General features: G+C 34.2%; 2 protein-coding genes across 2 annotated transcripts in view; one reads left to right on the plus strand and one right to left on the minus strand.

Annotated features, from left to right (window-relative positions):
• The window catches only part of DOCK2 (dedicator of cytokinesis 2), a 293,899-nt gene that overhangs the window by 153,793 nt on the left and 112,265 nt on the right, over positions 1-27,841 (minus strand). The gene's annotated exons all lie outside the window — the stretch shown is intronic.
• INSYN2B (inhibitory synaptic factor family member 2B) overlaps positions 1-27,841 on the plus strand; it is a 96,028-nt gene that overhangs the window by 56,302 nt on the left and 11,885 nt on the right. The window contains exons 2-3 of the mRNA XM_014073889.2: positions 7,305-9,235; positions 14,677-14,751. Of these exons, the coding sequence (XP_013929364.2) occupies positions 7,893-9,235; positions 14,677-14,751 (1,418 nt within the window). The 5' untranslated portion in view covers positions 7,305-7,892. The remainder of the gene's footprint in view (positions 1-7,304; positions 9,236-14,676; positions 14,752-27,841) is intronic.

Below are 27,841 nucleotides of genomic sequence, written 5' to 3' on the forward strand. Positions count from 1 at the left end.
ATTTGAAAATTAAAGATGTAATTCATTTCAATATTACAGAATTTATAAATAATAGGATAACTTTATTTCTAACTTCTTAACAGTTGAGAAATTGTTATATGAGACACAAAAGTGCTATCAAATATTCACAATTTCTGAAAAAAATTATTAAGGCTCAGACACTTGCTTTACTAATAATGTTTTAATATAATTTATCTTTTAAAAAATCCTTTAAAATAAGAATTTTGATTTATGTACTTGACAAGCAATTGTCTGGTTGTCTTGCATATTTATATGAGCAGCAACATTTGCTATTTCAGAATGTAAATAACAGAAAATCAATTTAAAAGTATATGTTATCAAGAGAAGTGCCATTAAACTCTTAATAAAATATTTATCTAGGAAATAACTATTTAAGATTTTACCACTTTTAGACAGCATAGTGGTCATGAAAAGTGTGAATGTGTGTTTTATTGAGGCAATGTTCACTTCCCCAACAAAATAGCAGGTATGTGTTAACATAATAGCAATAGCAATAGCAGTTAGACTTATATACCGCTTCATAGGGCTTTCAGCCCTCTCTAAGCAGTTTACAGAGTCAGCATATTGCCCCCAACAATCCGAGTCCTCATTTTACCCACCTCGGAAGGATAGAAGGCTGAATCAACCTTGAGCCGGTCAGATTTGAACAGCCAAACTGCAGAACTGCAGTCAGCTGAAGTAGCCTGCAGTGCTGCATTTAACCACTGCTTCACCTCATAAATTTATGAAAACAAATTAAATAGCTAACTACCTTTTAGAAAGCTAATATAAATTTGTACAACACTCATGTGTATTGATTTGAACAGCCATTAAGTTAGTAGCCTCAGATTTTACTTCAAAGCAAGGATGAAAAATACTATTTCTTATAGTGTGGCAACTTTTGCCTCCTTCGATTTACTTTGCTTATTTCTGGCAGATATACCATTTAAATTAAGGTTAGATTACATCAGAGTTCTAAAGTTGAAAAAAACCAAAGAAAATGATTAAGTGTTTTTGCAGATGGGCTTATTTTAGGATAGAATCAACAGAGAATGTTAATTCTATTGAAACCATGAGGATTGTTTATGAACCAGATGCTAAGCTCCTGTAACTAAGACCATGGAGGACATAGACAGAATGAAAAACCAAGACGTAAGTCTAGTAATAAGCTTCTAGAACAAGAGTCGTGAGCAGCTGGCACTACAGACATTCTTTAAAATAATACCCAGCATCCCTCACCATGAGCCCCATATTGTAGGTATATTGGGAGTTGTAGTTAGCAACTTCTGGATTGTCATAGATAGTTTCTTTCCTAAAAAGGCAAGATGTACAATGTCATTATTTAATAATGTCTTTAAAAAAATAACTGTTCTCAAATTTGGGGATTTCCATAACCTATGCCAATAACAACTACAGTTGTTAAGTAAACTTGAACATTGGGCACTATCTAACAAAACGAAATTCAATGGTGAAAAGAGTAAGGTTCTATATTTAGGCAAAAAAAACACAAAATGAACAAGTACAGTATAGGTGGTACCTTGCTCAATAGTAGTAACTGTGAGAGGGATCTTGGAGTCCTAGTGGACAATCATTTAAATATAAGCCAGCAGCAGCTGCCAAAAAAGCCAACACAGTCCTAGGCTACATAAATAGAGGGATATAATCAAGATCACGTGAAGTGTTAATACCACTTTATAATGCCTTGGTAAGGCCACTTGGAATACTGCATTCAGTTTTGGTTGCCACGATATAGAAAAGATGTGGAGACTCTAGAAAGAGTGCAGAAAACATGATAGCAGTGTTCGAATATCTCAGGGTTTACCACAAAGAAGAGGAAGTCAAACTATTATTCAATGTACCTGAGGGTAGAACAAGAAGCAATGGGTGGAAACTAATCATGGAGAGAAGCAACTTAGAACTGAGGAGAAATTTCCTGACAGTTAGAACAATTAACCAATGGAACAACTTGCTTCCATAAGTTGTGAATGTTCCAACACGGGAAGTTTTTAAGAAGATGCTGGATAACCATTTTTCTGAAGTGGTGTAGGGTTTCCTGCCTAGGCTAGGGGGGTTTCCTGGCTAGGCTAGGGGGTTGGACTAGAAGACCTCCAAGATCCCTTCCAACTCTGTTATTCTAAACTATTCTAAATCTGGCTTCCCCCACTGACTTTGTTGTCAGAAGCCAGCTAGGACAATTTCAAATGGTGGTCACATGATCCTGGGATGCTGCAGCCATTGTAATACATGCCAATTGCCAAGTGTCTAAATTTTTCGGTACCCTTAATAGAAAGAGAAACATGGCTTGCCCTTATAAAAGTTTGATTTAAATTCTTTCAATTGCCACTGTATCTATTGTGATTTCACCAGATAGGATCTATTCTTAAAATGCTGCCTATGGTCAGTATCATAAAATTGCTGTGTGAGATCCATAAGGTGTTAACTAAGAAACTTCTTTATATATTTTTTTGCTTTGATTTCTGCACCTTTGTCTTTATTCTTTTCTTTTTTTCTTTTTCCTCTTTTTTCTTTCTAAATATCAGTTTATGTTAGTTTTTGTTCTATATTAAAAATTGTAAAAAAAAATTATAAAAATAATTCAAATTCCTTGCAATGTTACACCAATCCATGTAACACAATCCATGCAGTGAAGGTTATTATGGATGAACCGAGCATTATTTTGATGGTATAATCCTGACCAGTCACTTTTAAATAAAAGCTTTTATTATCATTATTAAAAATGATGTTCTGAAATGGTGTAGTTTGGTGAATGTCCTTGACACGCTTATCCCTGGGGGATTTCTCCTGTATCCTTTCATCTGAAATAATGTTGAGAAAGTTTAGACTCCTTTTCACTGTGACATATTTATGCTACTATGAAAAGCCTTTGATAGATGCAAATAAACAGGAACACTTTTCCCCCTCAGGGAAACAAACAAACCTGGGAAAAGGTTGCTCATCCCAATTCATTGCACCAATCGTAGGAAAGGGCAAGAGGGAATGGGGACAGTAAGGAAAACAAGGATTGTTCAGTCAGGTTCAGTTCTTCCCTCTGCTCCCATCTCTATTGCTCTAATAGCAAAATGGCAAACATTTCTGTGTCTGTCTAAAAAAAAAAGCTCTGCATGGATATTTCCATGTAGGTCACTAGAAACCAAGCTTGATTAGAAAACAACTTTACTTTTCCCAGAAGTTAGCACAAATGCTATTTCAGCCTTAATTGATTACAGTGAAAGCCTATGAGTCAGAAACAAATCCTATCTCACACTTTTGACTGGAATTTGCATGTAGGATTGCAGTTTAAGAGATTGCACCATAACCCAATGATTAAAAGACCACTTCTGGGAAGCAAAGCAATGCTAAAACCTTGCTGAGGTCTTTGGGAAAATATATATGAGGTTGATTTGTATGACACGAACAAACAAAACTATTTGAGAATAAAGTCATTCACAGCTGAGTTCTGAAGACAATTAGCTGTGTACACAGTAGAAGCATCCTTGCTTTAAAATATTTTCCAAATAAAAATACCCAGCTGTGCCTTCATCATTCTAACATAACTGTGGCTCACCAATCCTGCAAAAGATAGTTTTAAAGATTTTCCTCACACATCTAGGATTTTTCAGAAGGATCAGCTGTATTCTGAAGAAATTGAGCAAGTAGTACATCTAGGTTATCAAGTAGATGTTTCTACAGTCTATCAAAGTTGCCACATATAGGTTTGCTGAGTGAACTGATGGCTATCTATATTTCCATCTATTGCAACAAATAACCTAGTCCACTATGTCAAGTAAATCTAATGCAGTAAATGTTAGGAAGATGACATCAATAAAATGTGCAATCTTTCTGTGGCATGTCAATAAGGACATGTCATGTTGTGGGAAATAAAATTGGTCCTCTCCTTGACAGCATTTAGATGGGCAGCAGACCCCAGTAGAGTCCAAAAATAGTATGCTTTTATCAATAATGCTTTTATCAATAAATGAGACAATACCTCTAGCAACGCATGGCTGTGGAGATGATGTGGGAAAATACTGAAGCATCATAACAAATGTTCAGGAGGACACACCTGCTTTAAGACTCTGAAGATAGACATTGAACTGCTGGCACTGGTCTTTGAATGTTTTGTACAATGCTAACATGAACCTGTTCTTACCTTCCTGCCTTATCTCTCTACCTATCCAATTCTTTTGAGGAAGAGGGCAATGCTTCTGATGGCTTCTTAACTTCCCTGGCTTTGTTTCTTCAGTCATAGTATACCAAGGAATGGCATCATTTGTTGACTGTCAAAGACTACATTCCATTCGGGATAATAATCTACCTCAGTCAGATGTTAAGAATGGTTGAAACAAGTTTAACAAGGAATCAAATGTTGGTGAGAAAACATACTCCATCTATGAAACCCTTTCTAACCCTTTTTTTGAGCCTTGTTCTGTCCCTTTCTCATTATTGTTTTACAAAAGACTTGAACTCATTATACTGCAATTTAGTGAAATTAGACAGATGACCATAAGATCACAAGTAGCTTCAAGATGCTGATTGGCTATACCTGTACTGTATGTTAAATGTATACAGTAGTTAGCAAATATATATTTTTAATATAGACAAAGAAGAGAGATGTTGGACTGGATTAGGAAGAATGACAAGGCTAAAATTTGTAGACTCTGTGTGTAATTCTTGACTACTTCTATTACATACTACAGCTTAACAGTAACAGAGTTGGAAGGTACCTTGGAGGTCATCTAGTCCAACCACCTACTCATGCAGGAGACGTATACTAGGGATTCAAACTGCCAAACAGCCAACCTTTCTGATTGGCAAGCTCAGCCTCTTAGCCACTGAGCCACCCAGCCAAGCACTACAAATTTCATATATACTAGATTTTTTTTTATCTTGGCTCACATTGACCTACTATGATATGTATTATGGAGATAATGGAGAAATATTATTATCTCTCAACAGCAATCATATGTGTATGCTCAGATACAGAGGATGAGGCAGTATTGAGTGCATTGTTCATTGCACTACTCATTGTATCTGGCGCTCATACATCTGATTATCATAAATTTTAGCATACAAATCGTACAATTTTAGGATACATGCAAAATTTTAGCATATTAATCATGCCAATAACATAATCAGGGAAGACCTGTAAACAGTGGTATTTCATTAAAGCACATATTTTGGTTTATATCATTGCCTTTTTGGCATTGGCTACATGGCCAATTCTAAATGAACACAGACTTAAAAAAAAAGCATAAAATACATAGGTTTTCTGAACCAACATTGTGAACTGATATATTTGTACATTGCATGATCAAACTGCATAGTTTTAAGACAGTAGAAAATATTTTGAGGCATAAAATATTAAAAGATTTTGCCTTAATCTTGGGTATGCTTTTTGAAGTTAGCAGTATTATGCCCTCAATTAACTGCTGAAGAGTAAAACTGTTTTTGTCTCTAAGGTCCTATTGTATTAGTTTATATTAATTTGGACAATCTTGGCAGCCAAAGGCTATTATATTCATACTTAATGTCAAAATGAAAAATATCCAATCAGAAGCACACCAACACATATACACAAAGCATGAGAGATACAGACTAATTGGTGTAAAAATGCAATCACAAAATGTACATAATAAATTTTGCCTGTCTAGCTTTAATGAATCAATATGGTTTGTTTGTGCCCAGTCAAGCAGAGGTTTTGCGAGCACAAACATCTTTTTTTACATTATTAGTTTGTTTTAGATTAAAAAGTATGGAAATAAATTGGTAACAAAATTACATGAAAGGCAAGGTTATAACTTCTTTTACAGGTATTATTGCTTTTAAATAAGCTACAATCTGAAATTATTAGATCAACACCATTTCATTGCTCTCATCAATATTTCAATGATTCAATAGCCAGTGTACATATTTATACAAAGAGCCTTTTTTAATTTTGGAAAAGAAAAGCAAGAGGGAAAGTACTGAATAAAATATATGAAAATTCAGAAAATTTCAAATATGATAAGAGGAATACTCTCAGAGAAGAAAGATACGATATTTATACATTCAGTTTTAATTTGCAAAGCATAAAGGAATTTATCCCGCTTTCTCCTTCTCACTACCTTCTTCTCTGCACCTTCCTTTAGCTCCTTCCTAGCCAAATGAGGAAAATGGGCAAAAGTATGAAGATCTCACCTAAAGCCATTAATAATCAAGATTGCAGCTCATCCACCCATGAGAACCTCCTTGTGTTAAACATGCATCTTTGCACAAAACAGATCCAGAAATGGCTCATAATCCATCCTAAGAAGATTTAGCAAAGTGATCTTGCTTTGAATGTATTTCAAGAATATTGAGTTGGGAGTGGTTATGTTCCTGATAGCAATGTTCTCTAGTGCCTCTCATAGACCATACCAACATTTTCTTAGATAGCTTCATGTTTCATGACCAAATGTTGTAATTCTTTTTAGGGGCAGAGGGATGGAGAGAAAAAGACAGAAGTGTGCATGTTCCTCAAGGAGTAACAATAATTTTCTTATTTTACTTCTAAAACATTTTAATTTTACTAGAAAACCTTGACACCAGCCTTTTGTTAGCATGAATGTTTCAGGATTTACATATCCTAAAGAAAAAAAAGTAGACTGAAAAGAAATGAGATTTATTTATTTTCTTACAAGACAATTTTCAATTAAGTTCAGGTTAGGATTTCAACTTCTGCTATATACCCTAAAAATGAAAAGAATTCTGACATTTTTTGAGAAAAGGAGGAAAAAGAGATGAAAAGAGAAAAAAAAGAGGTTGTCCTAGCATAACATAGAGAGGTCACTTGGACATTACACAATTAAACTAATTCCATAATTATCTAGGCAGTAACTTAGTTGATATCACATATGCACTTAAGAATAAAATTCAAGAGGATGTAGAATATTAGTAAAACTAAAACCATTTAATTGTGAATATGGATTCCAAGAATACTGCATACCTCTACCTATGTAGATAAGAAACAATTTCTTTCTTCTTCCCACTGATTGGTGTATTTTATACAGTTTGAGTATCTAGTGAATTGTGAAAAGTAAAGGATAACCCCAATGTTACATGAGCGTACTATTTATTATTAAAAGGCTGTCATTCTCTTTTTCCCTAGAAAGCAATAACAATTTAATCCCTAAATCTGATTACAGATATTCAGTGAAAATTCAGCACAGGAGACATAGGGGCATTTAGGAAAAGAATGGGATGTTATTTTTAATTACTGTAAATTAAAAACATATATTCTTTATATGACTCTCCAGTGGTGACTATTTTTCTTCTTTTTCTTCCAGACCATATATGTACATTTCACCATAAAAACTGATCTTCAATGACCAAAAATATCTTGTTTGGATCTTAATTATTCAGATGTACTTAACCTAATATCTGCATAAATCAAATCAAGGAACCTACAGTGCTTCAAATCATTTCTTCCAGTTAATCCTGTTGGATGCTTTGTTTTTATGAGGGTTCAACTCACTGGCTTCTGTGCAGATATTTAAGAATAAACTTATTTGTAAAAGTGAGAAGATGGGACAGAAAGGGGAAACAAACTTAAAGGAAAAAAAATGGTTTACTATTGATGGATCTATTTTTCTCACAAATCTATGCATCAGGGAGGGAAATACCACAAACTGTTTTTATGCTTGTTATTTACACTCTATGCAAATGCAAAATAGGAGGTATCAGATACATATGTGTACTATTTAAGTGATAAATAATATTCTAAAAGAGTAATAAAAAAGAAGAAGCAGAGAAACAGATAACTGAAACATTCACAATTAAGATCAAATCAAGCAAAAAAATTATTGACCCAATAACAATACACCTGTTTTGATTGGGTGGCTTCAGGCCCAGTGTTGTTCAAATGACCAAATGAAATGGGTCGCAAAGAAACCTATTATCTGCACATGTTGAATTGCGACTCAATGGCTCAGCAAGGCATCAAAGTGAGGCCTGTCCTGCTGAAAAGGAACAGCCTGGATTCGGTTGATTTTAGGAGACATCCACACCATCGCAGGAGCAAATCACAACAAGTCCGATTTAAAGAGGATGGAGCAGATAATCCAACAGTTGTAGAATCAGAGCTGGAGGCAGGAGATACCCAAGATCCGTGTGTATTGGATACAATACAAACCTCCCAAGCCCATAACTTAGTAAACGATTCCCTCTGTTTGCCGCCATCTTGCAAAGGATTACAAAATATTGCCATACAGACTTCTCCAAGCCTCAGGAAGCATTTTCCAGTGTTTAAAAAGAAAAGAATTACAACAAGCAAGTCTCTAACTGAAATGCCAAAAGAGTCTGAATATGCTTTTCAAGTCAATGGCAATCTTTCTCAACAGGACATTATCTCGTCTAGTCTCTCTTACTTGAGTATCACTCAGCATTTAAATGATGGGCCAAAAGCAACAGCAAATACTTTTTTCCGAAGGGTACCTAAAGCACAAAGCAATGGCCCTGTCCATTTGGGTTCTGATCAACTTGCAATATTAGAAACAGCCACTGTTTCTACCCAGGTCCCTGAATATGCACACCTGGGTTCTACACTAGACAATTTTTCCATTTATCCAGACATACAAGTGGACTTAAGGACCTCCACTGATCCTTCTCCCACTAAGAGGGAATCTGAGGAAATCTGTTCTATGCTAGTGGAGTCTGAAAACCTGACTTGTGTAAGTCAGAATTGTAATGATGTGCAAATGGGACAGAATTTGTGTGAAGAGAAATGCTACACTGAGCTGCCATCTAAGAATGACATTAGCGCTAAGGAAAACTTTCTCCCACTGTCTCAGTTTCACCACAATCCTTTACCCTGCGCTCTCCCAGAGCCTCAGCAGTCAGTACAACTGCAAGTAGACACTGGCTCTAAGATACAGATGAATGACAACCAAACGACATTATTCACTATCAACAGTGTGTCACCTCTTATTCCCTCTTGTCAATCTGTAACAGAAAACATTTCCACTAATACCGAAGTGCCACAGTATAAAAACTGCTTAGAAGACTTTCACATAAATGCCTATCTTTCAGGGGCTGAAACAAAATCGGAAAAGAAAGAGATTAAAGAAATTAATCAAATTCATTTGGCACACACTGAACTCTGTGCCCTACAAGGCAGACTTCAGTCCGTGGAGGAATCTTTGCTGTCAAACCAGGAGAAGATTAAAGTCCTCTTGAATGTAATTCAAGACATGGAAAAGGCCAGAGCCCTCAATGAAGGGTATGTTGTGTTCTTATATTTACAATTTACAATTACAATACAATTACTTTATTCAAGCTAACTATTTGACTCTCGTGTATATTTTTAGGAAAACAGTCGGTTAGCAAACCACATTTTCTATGCTATTTCTACGCTGCTTTTTCTTCATTGTAAATTTAGTCAATAATCTCTTCAGATGCCTTTTCAGCATGAATTTTATGCAACGTATCAATGTTAAGTAAAGCTGAGATGCTAAAATTTTGCTAGCCTAAGAAGCTTTCATTCTCCTGGCCTCTTTCGTTCTGATTCAAATAGTGTTACATTATACATGGGACTAGCACAAATCTGATTTGTTGGCAAAAACATGTTAAAAACCCTGAAATTGGCCACCTGCCCCCCACTGGTTTTTTTTAAGTTTCCTCAGCTATTGAATCCTGGTAAAAGGGGAAGAGAATTCTCAAGATCATCCTGTAAATTTAGTAGCAGTAGTAGCATCTGAAGCATCAGGCCTTCTCTTTAGACAGACAGACAGACACATACACACATACACGCATGCACACACACACACACACACACACACACACCAAACTGAAATCTAAGAATTTAAATTAGAAGTGATGTTTTATATATAACCATTGCCTTTCTGACTTAAATTCATTTTACTGTATATACATGGTGAAAGATATGTAAGATATTAAATTCTACTTGCTGTAATTACTGATAACTACAAGTAGGAAACTCTTATGCTAGGATACAGAACTCCATGAATTTTTTTTTCCTTACAAAAAGTATTATCCTTTGATTACTGTCCACTTACAAAGCTACAATAAAAATAGTATATTTTATACCTCTTTTTATGTAAAAATAACTAGATTTGGTTAGGACTTACGTGGTACACTAACAAAAAATCCATTTGAAGTTAGCATATCATTATTACAGGATGTAAATATGCTTTCACACATAATATTATTTGCTGTTGATTCTAAAATCATGAATTATGGAATTAAATATGTGGGTGCTTTCTGATGCATACTGATGGACCAGTAATACCTAACCCTTTAAAATACCAGCTTTTTAATGATAAAACTTACTTTAAAATGGAACTTCTAGAAAGCAAGCTACTCAATCAAATGATCAACTTAAATGGATGGAACTCATATTACCAATTTTTAAAGATTCTTTTCAAAGAACCTCTCAAATTTGGAAAGCATTGATGTGGCACAAAAAATGGAAGAGAAACTTTTTTTAATAATTGTAAAAATGAAATAAATCATATGAATGAAATCACATAAAAGAGAAAGGTCTAAACTAAAAATGAAAATAATTTACATCTCAAACTCAAGAGTGAGGGAGCAAATCTGAGTCACTTGCTGAGCTTTCATAGCAGTAACTCTTCAACAGGCCCAACTTCCTGCTCATTGCCAAATTGTGATATTCTGCTTGGACAAGGCAATAGTCTGCTTGTCCAGACAGAACAAGAGCCATGTTTAACAGAAAGAATTTAATTCACTGTAGGGGAATATTATATAAATTCCCTAATTACTGTGAATGCCATAGTACCCCTAATTTTCAGACTGCTTCCATTATAATAAACTACTTCGTCCTTATTGGGTGTCATGCTACTGCAATTAACATATTTGTTCCACTCAGCCAGAAACATTTACGCTAACCCCTTCATTAAAAGGGGACATTAAAAAAAACAAAAAACCATGACCTAGATATTCAACAAGAAGCAAAACTGGTTCCATTTTTTTTTACTTTCCTAATCAATCAGCACTAAATTTGTATTTCCTACAAGTATGTTTTTTAAAAATATTTTATAAAGTTGAAATGTTTTAAGTATTTAAAACCACTGGGAAAAAATTACTATTATTAAACAACTTATATTTTGCTTTTGTGCAAATCCTACCTTGAGTCTAACATAATTTCATTCATCCCAAGGTATTTGGCTGTGGGTCCCCTTTCATAATATGAATTTCTCTGAATTCATCTCATTTAGATAAACTGTATTTGGAGGCACAAGGTGTGGAAGCTTGATATTTACTCTGAATGTTAAAAATACTGCCAAAGCAATTACAACCTGAAATGCACAAACAATATCAGTTCCAATTTCTGTATCTATCAGAAGAACTTAATAGCCATAAAATGATTCATTAGTGTGAAAGGCAAGGTTTACTGCCATTCTAATTGCATAAGTTCAGGACCAAAGATGCTTCAGTGGTCTTTAACAACTAGTGAAATTCCATAATAGCTCTAAAATGTGTTTGCTAACTCCAGTCTTCACTGATGCAGTCATAATGTTAAGAGTTTTTAGATTCCTTAAGTAAAAATGATCCTTTGCAGAGGAAAAAATGCAACAGCTTACAATAGCGTAAGCTTATGCTACAGTAATTAGCATATTTATTTCACTCGGCTAGAAACAAGCCAAACCTCACAGGAAAATGAAATAGTTCAACAATAGTCCAAAGCCAACTTGGTCTCATAGATAATATACTCATTCTTTAAGAATTAATGATTTGTCCCTCGTGTATTCTTGGAACTCTCATCTGTTGTTTTATGAATAAAGGAAGCATTTATTTACTGAATTAGATTTTCCCTTAGTGTTGAATATGTGTATATGCAGTTTTGTTTACCTTCATGTGCACAATAATTATAGAACAGTACAAAGGGCAAGGGGAAGTCACCAAAATATACCACAACAGAAGATGATGATGATAGATAGATAGATAGATAGATAGATAGATAGATAGATAGATACACAGATAGATAGATAGACAGATAGACAGATAGACAGATAGACAGATGGACAGATGGACAGATGGACAGATGGACAGATGGACAGATAGACAGATAGACAGATAGACAGATAGACAGATAGACAGATAGACAGATAGACAGATAGACAGATAGACAGATAGACAGATAGATAGGCAGGCAGGCAGGCAGGCAGGCAGGCAGGAAGGCAGGCAGACAATAGATATCTTCAGTACAAATAACAGTTTGTCTTATAATGCTATAGATTTCTGCTTCCTTAATTAGCAATAGCAATTAGATTTACATACTGCTTCATGGTGCTTTTATAGCCCTCTCTAAGTGATTTACAATCAGCATATTGCCCCTAACAATCTGGGTCCTTAGGTATTCAGTGTAGAACTAGAAACTGGGAGACTAGAAATCAGGATACTATGACTTCTAGTTCTGCCTGCCTTAGCTACAAAACCAGTCGGCCAAGGTTGGACCAATGACCCTTGCTCAGCCCTAGGAAGCAGGTAGTGGCAAATTATTTCTGAAATCTTGCCCAGAAAACTACAGAAACTAGTTCAGCCAGTTGCCGTCAACATTGATTCAAAGGCATGTGTTTGTCTCACACGCACACAGACACACAGACATCCTCTTGGAGTGTTTTCAACAATGTTATAGCAGTGTAATCCAAAAGCATTACAAGAGGACCAGCAGAATTTAGCCAATGTACAAAAAAATGAAGCAGGATCAAATTTAGTTAGCACACAGACAGGAGTTCATTAAGGACTTAAATTAGTCTGGGAAACAACACTAATTTGGAGAAACTCAGAAGGCAATGTCAGACAACCTCTGCTTTGTCAAAAGGAAAACAATGCATACATGTTCAGTAATCACAAACAGCCAAGTTCAATGCTTCAGTTTCTTGAAAACTTTTATGGTAGCCAAAATCATTATATTAGAAAAAGAGTAAGATGAATTCCTCAGAAAGCTGTCAGGAATTCATATGAGGCTGAATAATCAGTCAACAACTCTGGCTAATGATTATTCTTCAGGCCAAGAATCCCACTAATGTCTCACATGGAAGTCATTTCTTTGTAAAGAGGTCCAAGTTACTGCCTTTCTCCCGTGATGATGAGCCATGGTGGTGCAGTGGTTAGAATGCGGTACTGCAAGGTACTTCTGCTGACTGCCGGCTGCCTGCAGTTTGGCAGTTTGAGCCTCATCAGGCTCAAGGTTGACTCATCCTTCCATCATTCCAAGATTGGTAAAATGAGGACCCAGATGTTGGAGGCAATATGCTTATTCTGTAAATCACTTAGAGAGGGCTGTAAAGCACTGTGAAGTGGTATATAAGTCTAAGTACTATTGTTATTGCTATAATTCTTGATCTTGATGGATGTGTGCCAAGCTCAGCCTTGATTATTCCCTAAATTTATGTCCACTAGAACTGGATTGCAATAATATGGTCCACTAGCAGCAAATATATTACTGAAATAAAAATATTTGGTGACCATGTGCCATCTTGGAAAAATTTTAGATGTTTATTCATGTTCCAAAATAAAAATTGTCTGAATTGGGAAGATTATGATGCAGATAAGGATGCAGTAAATGCATAAACAGAAGAAACTCATAGATTTTTAGCATCCCCCTAAGTTTTTTTTTTGGAATTGTCACTATTAATTTGTGCTTCATAAAAATTTCAAGAGCTTATTTTTAGTCCGACATATATGCAGACATTCACAGTCACAATGTCTACTGAGAGTTGTGCTAAACAAATACCTTCAGAGAACCAGCCACTTCTCAAAGCAAAGCAGCCACTCTAAATCATTTGATGAGCATGAATGAATGATAGACAAATTAGTAAATAATTGTATTTATGCTTGAAGCATCTCAAATGTTCCTGTAAAAACCTAACGAAAGAAGTTACCATGACAATTGCATATTAGCCGCACTTTATTCTAGTTATTATGGGTAGTACTTGACTTACGACCACAATTGAGCCCAACATTTATGTTGCTAAGCAAGACAGTTGTTACATGAATTTTGCTCCATTTTACAACCTAGCTTTCCACAGTGGTTAAGTGAATCACTGCAGTTGTTAAGTTAGTAACACAGTTGTTAAACTGAATATGGCTTTCCCCCATGGATTTTGGTTGTCAAAAGGTCATAAAAGATGATCACATGACCTTGGGACACTGCAACCATCATAAATACGGGTCAGTTGACAAGCCTCTAAATTTTGATCACATGACCACGGGAATGCTGCAATGGTCGTAAGTGTGAAAAACAGGCATAAGTCACTTTTTTCAGTGCTATTGTATCTTCAAACAGTCACTAAATGAAGTGTTGTAAGTCGAGGACTACCTGTAGTATAAAAAATAATAATGTATTATTGGTTTATGCCTAGCTCTTCTCCATCAAATGTATTTTAGGAGTAGGTTGAGACTTCTTCCATGTCAATGAAAGTGACCATCTGAATCCAATTCCCTGGTAAATGATAACAAAATCCAATGCAGATTTTCTTGGAAGGATACCCCAGTTACTTTTGGGAGCTTATTCCCCCCCAAAATTACACTTGCAATTAATCTTAGCCAAACTAAAACCAAAATTATTGTAATAAATTTAATATTTGTAGAAGAAAATGAGCATCGGACACCCAGGAAATAAATGCAAAGTGGCTGGTTTGATAAATAAATCATAGCAGCTATTGTTTATTGCAGACGGAACTTCTATCGCACTGGCCAAGATCTCAACAACTGCAGCACTTGCCAGAACACCGCATGTATCATTTACAGGTACCTCCTATCAATGGGTAATTGTATGTATCTGTTTCAAGATGCTCTATTATTAAGTATTCCCTTCACGGGTATTGTGCTACAATCTTAAAGGGAGGAAATGATGCAATCTGGTTGTGGCTGAAGCCAATGATTAAGTGCCATTGATTTCACATAATTATAGTGTGGACAAAACTTAGAGGGGGGGAAAAAGAAACAGGGGAAAAAAACCTTTTTACAAGACATTTTTAAGAAGGTGCTGTTGATTTAAAACAGTAAGGGAAACATTCAGACCATTTCATAACAATAATCTTTTTTTGAATTACAATTGCTAGAACAAAATAATAGTGTAGAAAAGGTTAGTTCCACTAATGACTTGTTTGACTCTTCTTTAGCAATTCAGGGACAGGGTTCACACGACTTATTAAAACCGTGTTTCCTTAACTATGGGCTTGATAATGAAGGCACAGTTGGCTTGGCTGCACTAAGTCATAACCAACCAATTTTGTTCATGCTATATGAACCTATCTACTTAGTAATTTAAAGCTCTGTAAATGAAATCTTGGGTATCCAAAGCCTCTGTTTCACTCTATTTAGTATCAGAAAATACACAGATGAAAGTTGTATGATTGGAATATTTTTAGACTAGACAGAACCTTGTCTTTGCTGTTTTCCTTGTCTTCATGTAGGACTCAAGTCATATACCGTAATCATGGCATCTAAAAATGCTGGATTTTGCCACCACACTTAAACATGCCTTATTTGCATGTTTTGGGATTATGGTGGTTCTTAAATAAATCAAATGAAAAATTCCAGAAAAAGGTAATGTATATTAATTTCTGTATGATAAGATTGCCAAATTAACCAGTATCATGCCAATATTGAACAAATAAAAGAATCCACAAAATTGCTTTTTATCTCTCTGACAGCAGTCAATTAGGGAAAGCTGAAGTTTAAGCATGACTATTCTTCTAACAAAGTTTATAATTATAGAAATATAATGTATAAATGTGTTTCCCCGAAAATAAGACTGGGTGTTATTTTCTTTTGACCCCAAAATAAGCACCTGGACTTATTTTCAGGGAGGTCTTATTATTTTTGAGGTGTAGGAGGTGGCGAGCGTGGTCATCTCATGGCGGCTGCTGTGTTGCAATATTTTGGGGGAGGGCTTATTTTAGTGCATGCACTCAAATGTCCGTTTGGGCTTATTATCTGAGGAGGTCTTATTTGTGGGGAAACATGGTAATAACCTCCTTTAAAAAATAGAAAATATTGACTTCATATTAATTAATTCAGAGTATCCCCAAGCATATGATTGAGCAAATATTATTTTCCTGAAATTCCACAATTTGGCAATCCTTGAAAAAGACACAGTTGGCTTAATGAAGCCAAACCAACTATGTCTTTCACAAAGTTTCAAACATTGTTAAGGAAATTAATGGAATAAAGGGCAAGTCTACTCATCGATAAGTGGTTAAAACTGAAAAGAAAGAAAGTAATTATAAATTGATAGTTACTGGTTAGACACTGTAGAAAAGAAAGTAGACTACATGGAAGTTTAAAGTAAAGCAAAGTAAAGTCTAGTCAAAAAAATAACTGTATGATCAGTTTGAGGGTATATGATGCTACAAACACAGCAGATTTTTCACGTCAGTTACTAGCCTTCCCCAATTAGGCTGAATGGGAGTCCAGTCCAACATATTTGGAGTACATCAAAGCACATTAAACTATCAAACAGATTTAGCATAATAAAAAATGGGTTGTCTTATAGTGCTATGTAGGGTTCCTTTTGATCTGTAGTCTCCAATTAAATTTAAAGGGTATTCTTTCATGTTTATTTAGGAGATTTTAAGAGAGTCCACTTACCAAAGTATCTTGGATGGTTTACAGGATTAAAGTCAATAAAAAGCAAAAATTACTCAACTTTTAAAAACTTGAAAGGGAAATTAATCCCAAATTCTCCTAGTTATTTTATTCACTAGGCTAGGTGATTTGCTGGGTATGGGAAATGATTAATTCTTCTTTAAAGGAATACTAGTTGCCTTGAAGGAAGCTGGTTAAAATCCCATTTGTCCGGAGAATGTTGCTGTTGCTGTTATTTGTGATTGTTAGTGGTAGATGCATATCAAAAGGCTGTCATTTTCCCTGAAATACCTTTTGGGAAAGATGCTACATCATAAGCACAAGTGATAAACTTTAAATATAAATAATATTTCTAGGCTTAAAAAATGATGGCCACACCAGAGAAATACCAGAGACGCAGTCAAACTTTTATTGTTCTTCTCACGAATGTCCTGTGAATGATAAAAATGCACTACACATTTAAGAGGACATGCTGTAGCCCTGCTCCATCCCCCTTGCCTTGACATACTATATTCATAAGGAAGCTATCAGTGTAATAGGATAAATTTATTTGAATTCTAAGTGTGAAATTGTGAGATTAAGACTGCTTTAATCAATCTGACTCTGTCTTTGCCCCCATGTGGATGCTATGAGAATTGAGTTATAAATTATCTTTCAAATGTAGCCATTCTACATGAGATGCTTCTTCACTTGGCCCTCAGATGGCCATTTTAAAAAATGTAACACCATCCCAATAGAGGGCATGTTATAATGTCTAAATTAAAACTTAAATTGGAATAAGATGCATCTTAAGAATTAAAATTCATTAAGGAAGCATGCATGTTGTGAAACTGCTATAATTATTATATGACTAAATTTTCTTCAATTACCTGATTCTCAAATTACTATTGTTGCTAATATGAATGCAAGAACAAACTATTTGAACAAATAATTCACTGATCACCAAAAATCAGGTTGATAAGTGAAACCTCTTTTTGGGAGAAAATGTTATATATTAGGAAAGGAAGAAGATCAGTCATCTTGAATGTTGAAATTCACTCTGGAATCCCACTTGAATTAATACAGTATATCTGACTAGAGTAACCACTTGTCAGTGATTTCTCTGTCACTTTATTGGAGAACTTATAAACACAAATATATATTTGCAGTTTCTGATGTATGTCCTACTAAGGAGAAAAATATAATTGTTTAAACTGGCTGTGGAGTGTATTTCAGATTCACTCTTTAGAACCACACATCCTTTTCCGAAAGAAACTGATTATAGCTATTCTAAGACAGCAAGCATCACATCTTCCTCTATCTTTTCATAATAATCTCAAATTTCCTTTAGAAGAAAAGGATCGACATAGAAATGAAATAAACGAGAATAAGAATCTCATGCATGTTTTATATTCCTTTGAGTCTGATTTTTTTTTTCATAACCTTCTTGAAATGTAGACCTACCTGTCATAAGAGTTGGGCAGTATGTTTATGAACTAAAATTGGACAAATGCATAACCCAAACAGAGGCAGGAATGGAATATATTTAATTTGTACTTTAATGCAAATGTATCAGGTAGGCAATTTGCAAAGGAATTCATGAATCAAAATAGATTTATCCCCCAGAGCACACACGAGGGAGAAAAGGATAGTAAAAATCATTCCCTTCCATTGTTGACAGGAAGAATAGAAAAGTCCTAATTTTCTTTAGTTGTATACACATAGATATAAATGCTGAAAAATTTTATAGAATTTTTTCCTCACATTTAGATACTCCATGTATCCATAGAAGAAATTCATAGTTGCATACCCGTAAATAGACAGAATGTTACATTTACAAACCAAAATTCATGGAAATAGCTGAAAGGCATATATAGTTTACAATAAGAGTCCCTGAGCAGGAGTCTTCGCATAATATCTAGTACAAGCGCACAGCCATAAACTACCTGACTATAAATTGCCAGATGAACTTACAGAGGAGAATATTTGTGTATAATATTTCATTCTTGGTTGTTCATAAGTATTAATATACATATCTTCAGGACATCAGGAGTTTTCCTAATCAGGGACAACATCTTGTTATGATTATCTTTATAAAAAATATAAGGATGGAGTGTTTCATTGCCATCTGAGCCACAAGGACAGCTTCTATTACTTTAAGAGATATTTTTGAATCTGACTTTTACTACTCCTGAAGGAAGAATATTAAATTGGATGAGTTTAAATGCCCTGAGGTATCTGGGGGAACTGAGCTGCTCAAGGTACTTTTCTGGCTTTGAATAACATGGTTGCCAATATTGTGGGGTAGAAACTAATGTCTGTGGGGTTAACATCTATCAGTTTGGGCATTAATAGACCCTTTGCCTGCTCAGAAGCCAGGTCTTTCAAGAGAGCTTATATTGAAGCATTTTTTTAAAAATCTCACATTTGCACTTAATGTGGATGTAAAACTGTCAGTGAGCACAGAAGTAACTATTGAAGCAAAATCATCTTTGGTTGCATAAGTTGCAGTCACTAAGGCATATAAAATTTCACCCAAGGATCCAGTTTGTGGGTAGATGAAAGCACTTTTATAACTCAATTGACGCAATATGACTTTACGGATACAAATTGCCGATTGCTATCTATTTAGATGGCGTAGCCACACAATTACTAGTTTCATTTCCCCACAAAGGCTTCAGAAATATTTTCATACAGCCCACACAACTGTTCTCACTGTTGTCATCCTTGTCACACAAAGGATTCATGATTTGACCAATGGGGAAGTGCATATATTAGCATTCAGCACATGTCTCATTGTGTGTGTTTGCAGCCACAAAAAGCTGTTCTGTGTTCATGTTCAATCTTCTGAAATTGTGACAAAAAACCATGATGTTTTAATTTCATAAGGGAGGAGAAAGTATTGAGAACATGGGAAAAGGTCCCCAACAATTGGAAACCACCCACTCTATGGTACAGGAATACACAGTGTAGATTGGTTCTTACAGAATTTTCTACATTGTCATAGCAGAGTTAAAAGTTTTAGTGACTCAGTTGAGAATACTTGGAGTAGGCCACAAAATGTAAATATAGATTTGTGATGCAAACTCTGGATCAGTATGATGTCAAATGTGAAAGTCTTTCTTTCTTTCTTTCTTTCTTTCTTTCTTTCTTTCTCTCATTTTCTCTTTCTTTCTTTCTTTCTTTCTTTCTCTCGGTCTCTCTCTTTCTTTCTCATATGGCCACATATCTTAAGCAATTGACATTGCTTAATACAATTTAAAACATAAACAATAATTCAGCATACAAAATACAAAAGCTAAAGCATTTCACCAATTAACCTCACTAGAAGATTTGCCTGTATCAGGCGTTATAAGCAAACTATTTTTATCTGGACGGTTTTATAGCCTTCCAAGAGAGCAACAAAGTTGGAGCCACTCAGATTTCCACAGGGAGACTAATCATGGGGAAGGCACCACAATAAAGAAAGCATGTGTTTTGGGTGGAACAAAAGGGCACTATTTTACTGGGAAACATGTATAAATGGGTATATCAGCAAACTAGTGACATTTCTCATTCTGACAATTATGACTTCACCCAGCAGCTTTGTGTGATTGCTAAATTGGAGTGAAGAGAAAGACAAACCCTGAAACCACCTGTTCCCCCTCCCCCAACATAGCAGCAATCTAGTATCAGACCAATTCCTGTACACCACAAATTAGAATTGGTCTCAAGTACGGAGTAAAACCACATATAAAACTGTGTCTCTAATTTCCAATCCTATACATTGCTCCAAAAGGATACCAGCATTCAATAATTCTCTAATTTCCAATGGTATTAAATACCAACGAAAATTCCAGGAAGGCCATACTACATTTATCCACAACCACAAGCAATGCTATCTCAATGCTACAACCACCTAAAACCAGAATGCAAAGTGTCCAAATAATCTACAGTATTTCCTTCAAGTGCCTTTGAAGCTGGAAGCCATCCATCCTTTCAGAAACCTTCACGTAAAAAGGAAGATTAGGCAAAAATTGTCCAGTAATATTGAATCCAGGCATGGCTCCTTCAGGAATAACAGTCCACTGCCTCTTTCAAGGTGAAGCCTTCCTTTTTTCAAACAAAAGAAGCATTCATCAGAGCTTGATCCAACTGGATCCAACCACATGGCACCTCCTAGAAGGCATTAATCCACCAGGAGGAATATAGATTTAAAAACACAGAACAAAACTCATAGTACCACTAATGATCCTGTCCATTTCCCAAAGTCCAACAGGTTGAAACTCTTCTCAGATAATTAAGCAAGACTGTACTTCAATCAATTTCCTAGTACCTGCCAACCCAGCATCTAGGTCCAAGCAAATCCAAGCAACATTATAGCAATAGCAATAGCAGTTAGACTTATATATCGCTTCATAGGGCTTTCAGCCCTCTCTAAGCGGTTTACAGAGTCAGCATATCACCCCCACAGTCTGGGTCCTCATTTCACCCACCTCGGAAGGATGGAAAGCTGAGTCAACCTTGAGCCGGTGAGATTAGAACCGCTGAACTGCAGATAGCAGTCAGCTGAAGTGGCCTGCAGTACTGCACCCTAACCACTGCGCCACTTGGCTGAACTTCTAGAAGATTCTTTTACTTCTTTGATTGACCTTAATTAGCTGAATTGAATAGAAACAATTCTTTTCAACCAGTTCATATGACAGTTAGAACACTATATGTCTTTTAGGGTTAATCCTACCAAGCCTCAATAAGCAATAGTTTTTTTATAATCTATTAATGAGTAATATTTTCTTGTAATATGTAAAACAAAATAATCTGGATAGATTTCATATACATGCTATTATATATAACATAGCAATTTTAAGTTTAATGATCCGATTTTGATATAATGCTAAACCTATTTATTGTTTCAATACTTTTTTTAAACACAAGTCTTAAAGATAGTACCCAATTGTTTCTTTCTTTGGAACATATTTATATATGAGTTTTTAATATATTGATGTGTGGATTAATCTGGACACAGTTTTTTTCATAAATCTAAATAAAACCTAGAAGTCTCTTAAATTGTGTTTTATTGAAAAATAATATCAGGAACAACCATTTCTATATAGACTTGTAATAATTTAAATTAGACAATCTGTCCTTTTTGGTGCAATATCAAATTGTAGTTTACTTCAACTTATCAGAAGATGCTTAAAATCTCTACTTATAGTATACTATATAGAGACAAAGTTTTATTTGAATATAAATATAAATTAAACTAATTTCTGTAATGCTAGATCATTATTTAGCTTTCTATTGTTTTAACATATATCCAATGTTTTATCTATACAATATTCATCATAGTAATTTTAAAGATGAATGTTTTAAAATCCAATATTAAAATCCAAGAGATGATATCATTAATTTATTACACAGTTCTGACTTTCATATTTACAGTCTATAGTCAAGGTAAATTAGTATCTGCTTATAAAATTAATTTTATGACTCATATTTAATGATAAATGTTTCATTAATTAAAATAATTTTTGAAACTACTTTAAAAAATAGTAGACTTTTGTAGTAGACTACTTTCTACTACTTTCTATTTTATATTCTTACATTTAATATAGTAGGTTCACTAATGTAGACCTGTTTATGAATAATAATAAATCTGATATTTATGCATGGCCATAAATGGAAAAAACCACAACCTTTACATTAATTATATTATTATTATATAATTAATATTAATCTAACCAGGAGACTAGCAACTGTGACCTAACAGTGAGAAAACAGCCTTAAATGATGTAGAAATCTTTATTTCTAAAAACTTACACTGATAAATGTATGGTAATGAGAAATTAGGGAAAAAAATATGAAAATGTCCAGAAAGAAAAATAATGGCAAAAAACTTTAAACAACAACCCAGTTAATAATAGTAGCATTGAGAAAATGACAGCTGATTTGAGATAATTGTGATTTTTTTAAAAAAAAATTGAAACAACTCTTTCGCAAACAAACTATAAACAATTGGTGAAAGATGTATGAAAAATAAAAGTGAACCTCAGTAAGAAAAGAAATGACAAGGAAGATCATGTGCATGTTATATTTATTTTATATCATTTATTCTCATCTGGCAATGACTTTTGTTTCTGATTATAAATAAATCTTTATGCCTCACAAACCAGATCTTGTAGAGCAGGAATGAAAAACTCAAAACCCGTGGGCCGGATCTCGCCCATGGGGTGCTTAAATCTGGCCTGAGGGGCCAGCCTGAAAATATCAAAGATCCAGCCTGCAGTGCCTCTGCCAGCTAAAAGGACTGGGGGGTCATGTGGCCCCTGGCAGCCCATTTTTGGCCTCTCCATCCTCCAGCAGAACTCTTCCAGCCAAAACGAGCCATGCGGAGGCCCCATGATACGCCCGTGCACCCCATTTTGAGCTGACAGATTGCTGCAGGTGGATTCGACTGCATTACAATTATGTGGCCTCAAGGAAGTGTCTGATTTTCCTAAAAAAACAAGCAACATCATATGCTAATACTACAGTTTAGGTCCATTTAATCTACAATCAACAAACTATAACTGACAGCCATTTCTATTTACTATCCTGGAAATTTACCTCTGCTGTTAGATCTTGTATTATCATGTTATTCCTGCTATTGTATTTTTATTATTAGTTGAATAATAAAAATACAATTGTATAAATAAGTTTTCTGCCTGGAAAAGCAATTTACTATTAAACAATGAGATATAAATTTAGAAATAAAAAGTTTAGTGGAGTATGAAGAATAAGTGTAAATGTTTGCCAGTAATAGTTGGTAGAAGAGATAGGAAAATGGTTATAGTAAAGAACTGTGCAAAGAAAGAAGAGAAGAGAAAAAAGTGCATCTTGAGCCTGTGTTAAATGCCCCACTATGGCCACGCCGATCCCAGCTACACCCACCATAACCATGCCTACCCCCAGCCACCATCACTCCCGGCTCTCTGAAGTCAAACACTCATGCATCTATCAATGAAATCGAGTTTGACACCCCTGTTGTAGAGGAACCATCACTAAATAAAACCTTTTAGAGAAAGAAAAATGAAAGGCATTTATTTAAGAGAAAAAAAAATATTGAAATAGAAAGACGCAGATAAAGTGAGGTTGTTGATAATGGTCTGAACCTAAATGATATAATCCTAAAGGTGAAAGGAAAGCTTTGAAGTTGAAAGCTATCACAGTTAACCCCTGGTTGAAAGTAAACAATGGATGTCATGCAAGCCATCTGCAAGAAAATAGCTCAAAATTTAGGAAGCAAATAAAATATATGCAGTGAAACAAAAATATATCAAAACACTGCATTAAATGTCTATGCTGAGACATAAACATCTTGGAAGAAAATATGTTGGGTTAAAATGAGCAGCAAATACCAGTAATTATAATAAACTCAGGGGTTGAATATACAAGACATTGGAAGAAAATCAAAATCAGTTGCATAAAAATGCAGGATGTTATGAACCTTGCATTACTACTAAATGAGCCAAGCACTTACCACCAAAGTGAGATAAGTGAACTGGAAGTAATAAAATCAAAAACACTGTATTAACTCTGAATTTATTTATCTATTATGCAATCATATACTAAAAAGACAAGAAAAAAATAGCTAACGAAAGCTATTGGTACTGGATTAAAAAAGTAAAAGAGCCATGAGTCCAAGATGATGCCAAATTGCACATCAGCTTTGACCGGTGATGTTCATCCCCAGGCAGAATTAAACATGGATAAGTTACCCTATTTTTTGGAGTACAAGATACACTTTTTCTCCCCTAAAAGAAGGAGCAAATTGCTGGGAGGCAGAGGCAGATTTTTTTTCTTGTGCTAATCAGGCTGTACTGAAACTGAAACTGGCTGTTTGCTGTTTGCTGCAAGGAGGCACATTTCTGGGAGGCAGACACATATTTTTTCTTGTTTTCCACCCCAAAATCTAGGTACGGCTTATACATTGGAGTGTCTTATTTTCTGAAAAATATGGTATTTATCAGAGCTATTTAGTTTTATCAGTGTTGAACCAAAGCATTTTCCCCATTCAGATCCCCATAGACTTCAGGCACTGGGAAAGGACCCTGATGATAAATGGTGGTGGATTGCAAATATTTTATATATTTATTATTTATATTTATATATATATATATATATATATATATATATATATATATATATATATATATATATATATATATATATATATATATATATATATATATATATATATATATATATATATATATATATATATATATATATATATATATATAATTTTTAAAACAGACAAGGACAAACAATACATAAAACATAAAATCATCATCAATTACATATACATATAACATGTCATTTGATTACAAATCGTTTGTGCATCACTGCTTTCAATTATATATAAAATCACAGATTGTCCATCAGGTATACTTAGATACTTTATTGTCATTATAAATCATATATTCAATTACAATTGTTATTCCTTCATTTTAAACCAACGTTCTAAGGATTAGGTTCATGTATATACCAACATTCCATTGCATCATTATTAGTCTATTTAGAAATAATATATCTTTATAGTATCACCTATCTCATTCTATTGTTCTTACAATATGAAAGACTACTTATGCATCACCATTTTCAATTGTATATAAAATCACAAATTATCCATCAAGAATACATAGATATTCTGATACATATGTTATCATTGTACGTCATATGTTCAACTACAGTTGTTATTCCTTTATTTTAAATAAAGTATTCTAAATATTCAGTTCATATATATACCAATATTTCATTACATCATTATAAATCTATTTAATAATAATATGTCTTTATGATATCACCTATCTCATTCTATTATTCCTACAATATAAAAACCTTCTCCAAAAATTTTCATTTCCATGTTTTTTTATCTAACCACTGATAGACCAAGTCCCTATGTTGTAAAATTGTTCATGTTCCTGCTCTCTAATTTCAAATGTCAATTTACTCATTTCTGCACATTCCATTATTTTTCAAATAACTTCCTCCTGCGTTGGTATTTTCTCATTCTTCCAATTTTTTGCAAATACAATTCTAGCTGCCGTTAAAACATTTACAATCAAATATTTCAAATCTTTATTGTATGTTTCTGGTATAATTTCTGGTATAATTCCCAATAAAAAAAACCTCTGGTTTAAAGTCTATATGTTTTTGTATCATTTTCTCCAAACACGTGTGGATTTTAGTCCAGTATCTTTTGGCTTCTATGCAAGTCCACCACATATGGTAATATGAACCCAGTGTCTGATGACATTTCCAACACTTTTCCAACTTATTCTTGGACATTCTTGTTATTCTTGTTGGGGGTAAATGCCACTTGTGGGTTGCAAATATTTTTACTATTGGTTTGGGCGTGCTCCCACGCACACTCCTGCATGTACTCCTGCATGCACACAACACTTCTGTGCATGCACAGAAGCTTCTGTGCATGTGCAGAAGTGTCTGGGCAGGGCTTCCCGCCGCTGCTACTACCGGTTCGGTCGAACTAGGCCAAAATGGGAGTAGCCCACCACTGAGGTAGGCCCATTGTTCTACACAATGAAATCTGTGTGAAAGTACACCCTTATCTTATTTTTTATATGGATATGCATTGTGAGCCCTTCAGGAATTAAGAGTTCTTATGTTTCCATGTTTAGAAGAGTATGTATGTATGTATGTATGTATGTATTTATGTATGTATGTATGTATGTATGTATGTATGTATACACACATTTTAGATCCATCAGAAGTTGAAATACAAGCAAGATTTAGATTATCCATAACTTACTTTTGTGTTTGGCTGCATGAAATTTGTTGTAACTATTTAATTATCCATTCAGAATCTTCTAGGTCTCTTGATTTTTTTTCTCTCCTAAGTTGTATCTATGTTCATTATTTCTCTTTAGGTTAGAGAATCCTGCTTTGGTTTTGCTCAGATTTAAGAGTGAAATGCTAAGACTATTGTAGAAGTTATTATGCATTCTTTTTTTTTTTTTATTTTTGAATAAACACAAACAGACAAAACACAACAAACACCACAAAAATATCTTCCATTACAAATTGTAAAAAGTGTGTCAATTGGTTACAAAGAGCTTTCGTGAATCCCTTCCACAGTCATCACCTACAATTCATATCAAGTTTTATATTTTAAATCAAATATATTTATATATATTACTATCATCATACCTCAATCTTCATATGACTCTAATTGTTTTTAGGTCCCTTTACATAAAATATTCCAAAATTTAAAGCAAAACCACATAATGGCATTCCATTATCTATTTTCAATATCATCCAGCAACATTACATCTTTATTACACTTTCTAAATAAAAATTAATTATATTTAATAATAAAGTTTCTAAACCTCCTTTCTTAATCACTGTTTACAATTTATATCCAATTTCCCTTTTATTATGTCAATACAATATTACATTATCATTATCAATCATTTATTTAACAATATCCATCATTATTTCATTATTATTTTTGGTCTTAGTTTAACTAAATTTAACTTACTCTTTTTTTAATATTATAAGCTTTCATACATAATAGAGTTTTTAAACTTCCTTTCATGATCACCACTTAGAATTTATACCAAATTTCCTCTTATCAAACCAATACATATGTATACATAGTTATCATTATCAATTATTTATCTAACTATATCCATTATCACTTCATTTTTAACATAATGCTCTAATTTTAACTAAATTTGCTAATATTTTGTTATCCGTTTTCATATCTCAACCTGTGTCTTTCCAGTAATAGTGCAGTCTTATGTCTTTTGCCATTTGTGGAATTAATCTTCTGGTTATTTCCTTGATCAAATTTGTGTGGACTTCTCTTTGCAACTTGTTGCTTTTTACATATCTTTAGGTTAGACCCCCAGACAGCTTCTTTAATCAGCTTATCTTTGGTTATCAGTAGTGCTTTTGTCAAAGTTTCTCTCCTTGAATCCATCAATTCTTCTCTTCTCTTCTTCTATACCTTGAAATCCGGGATAGAGCTCCTTTCCATCTATCTTCCCTTTCCATGTTCCACTCTTTCCATCTCCAACCACACTCAGTTCACCGTCAGTATCCACAATTATCTTGCCTCTTTGTTCATTTCTCTCTTGGGTTTTTAGGACTCTAACCTCCACTTTGTCCATTTGCTGGATATCTTAAACTCTTCCATCGAATTTCACTGCATTACACTCTATATATTTTCCAATCTCTTCTCAATTCTCTCTGTTGTTTCTAATAATTTTTGAATTTCAAACATAAT

Source organism: Thamnophis sirtalis, unplaced genomic scaffold (genome assembly GCF_051295495.1).
Source record: "Thamnophis sirtalis isolate CommonGarterSnake01/CBP01778 unplaced genomic scaffold, rThaSir2_p1.2 scaffold_3, whole genome shotgun sequence".
In the NCBI taxonomy this organism is placed as follows: Eukaryota; Metazoa; Chordata; class Lepidosauria; order Squamata; family Natricidae; genus Thamnophis; species Thamnophis sirtalis.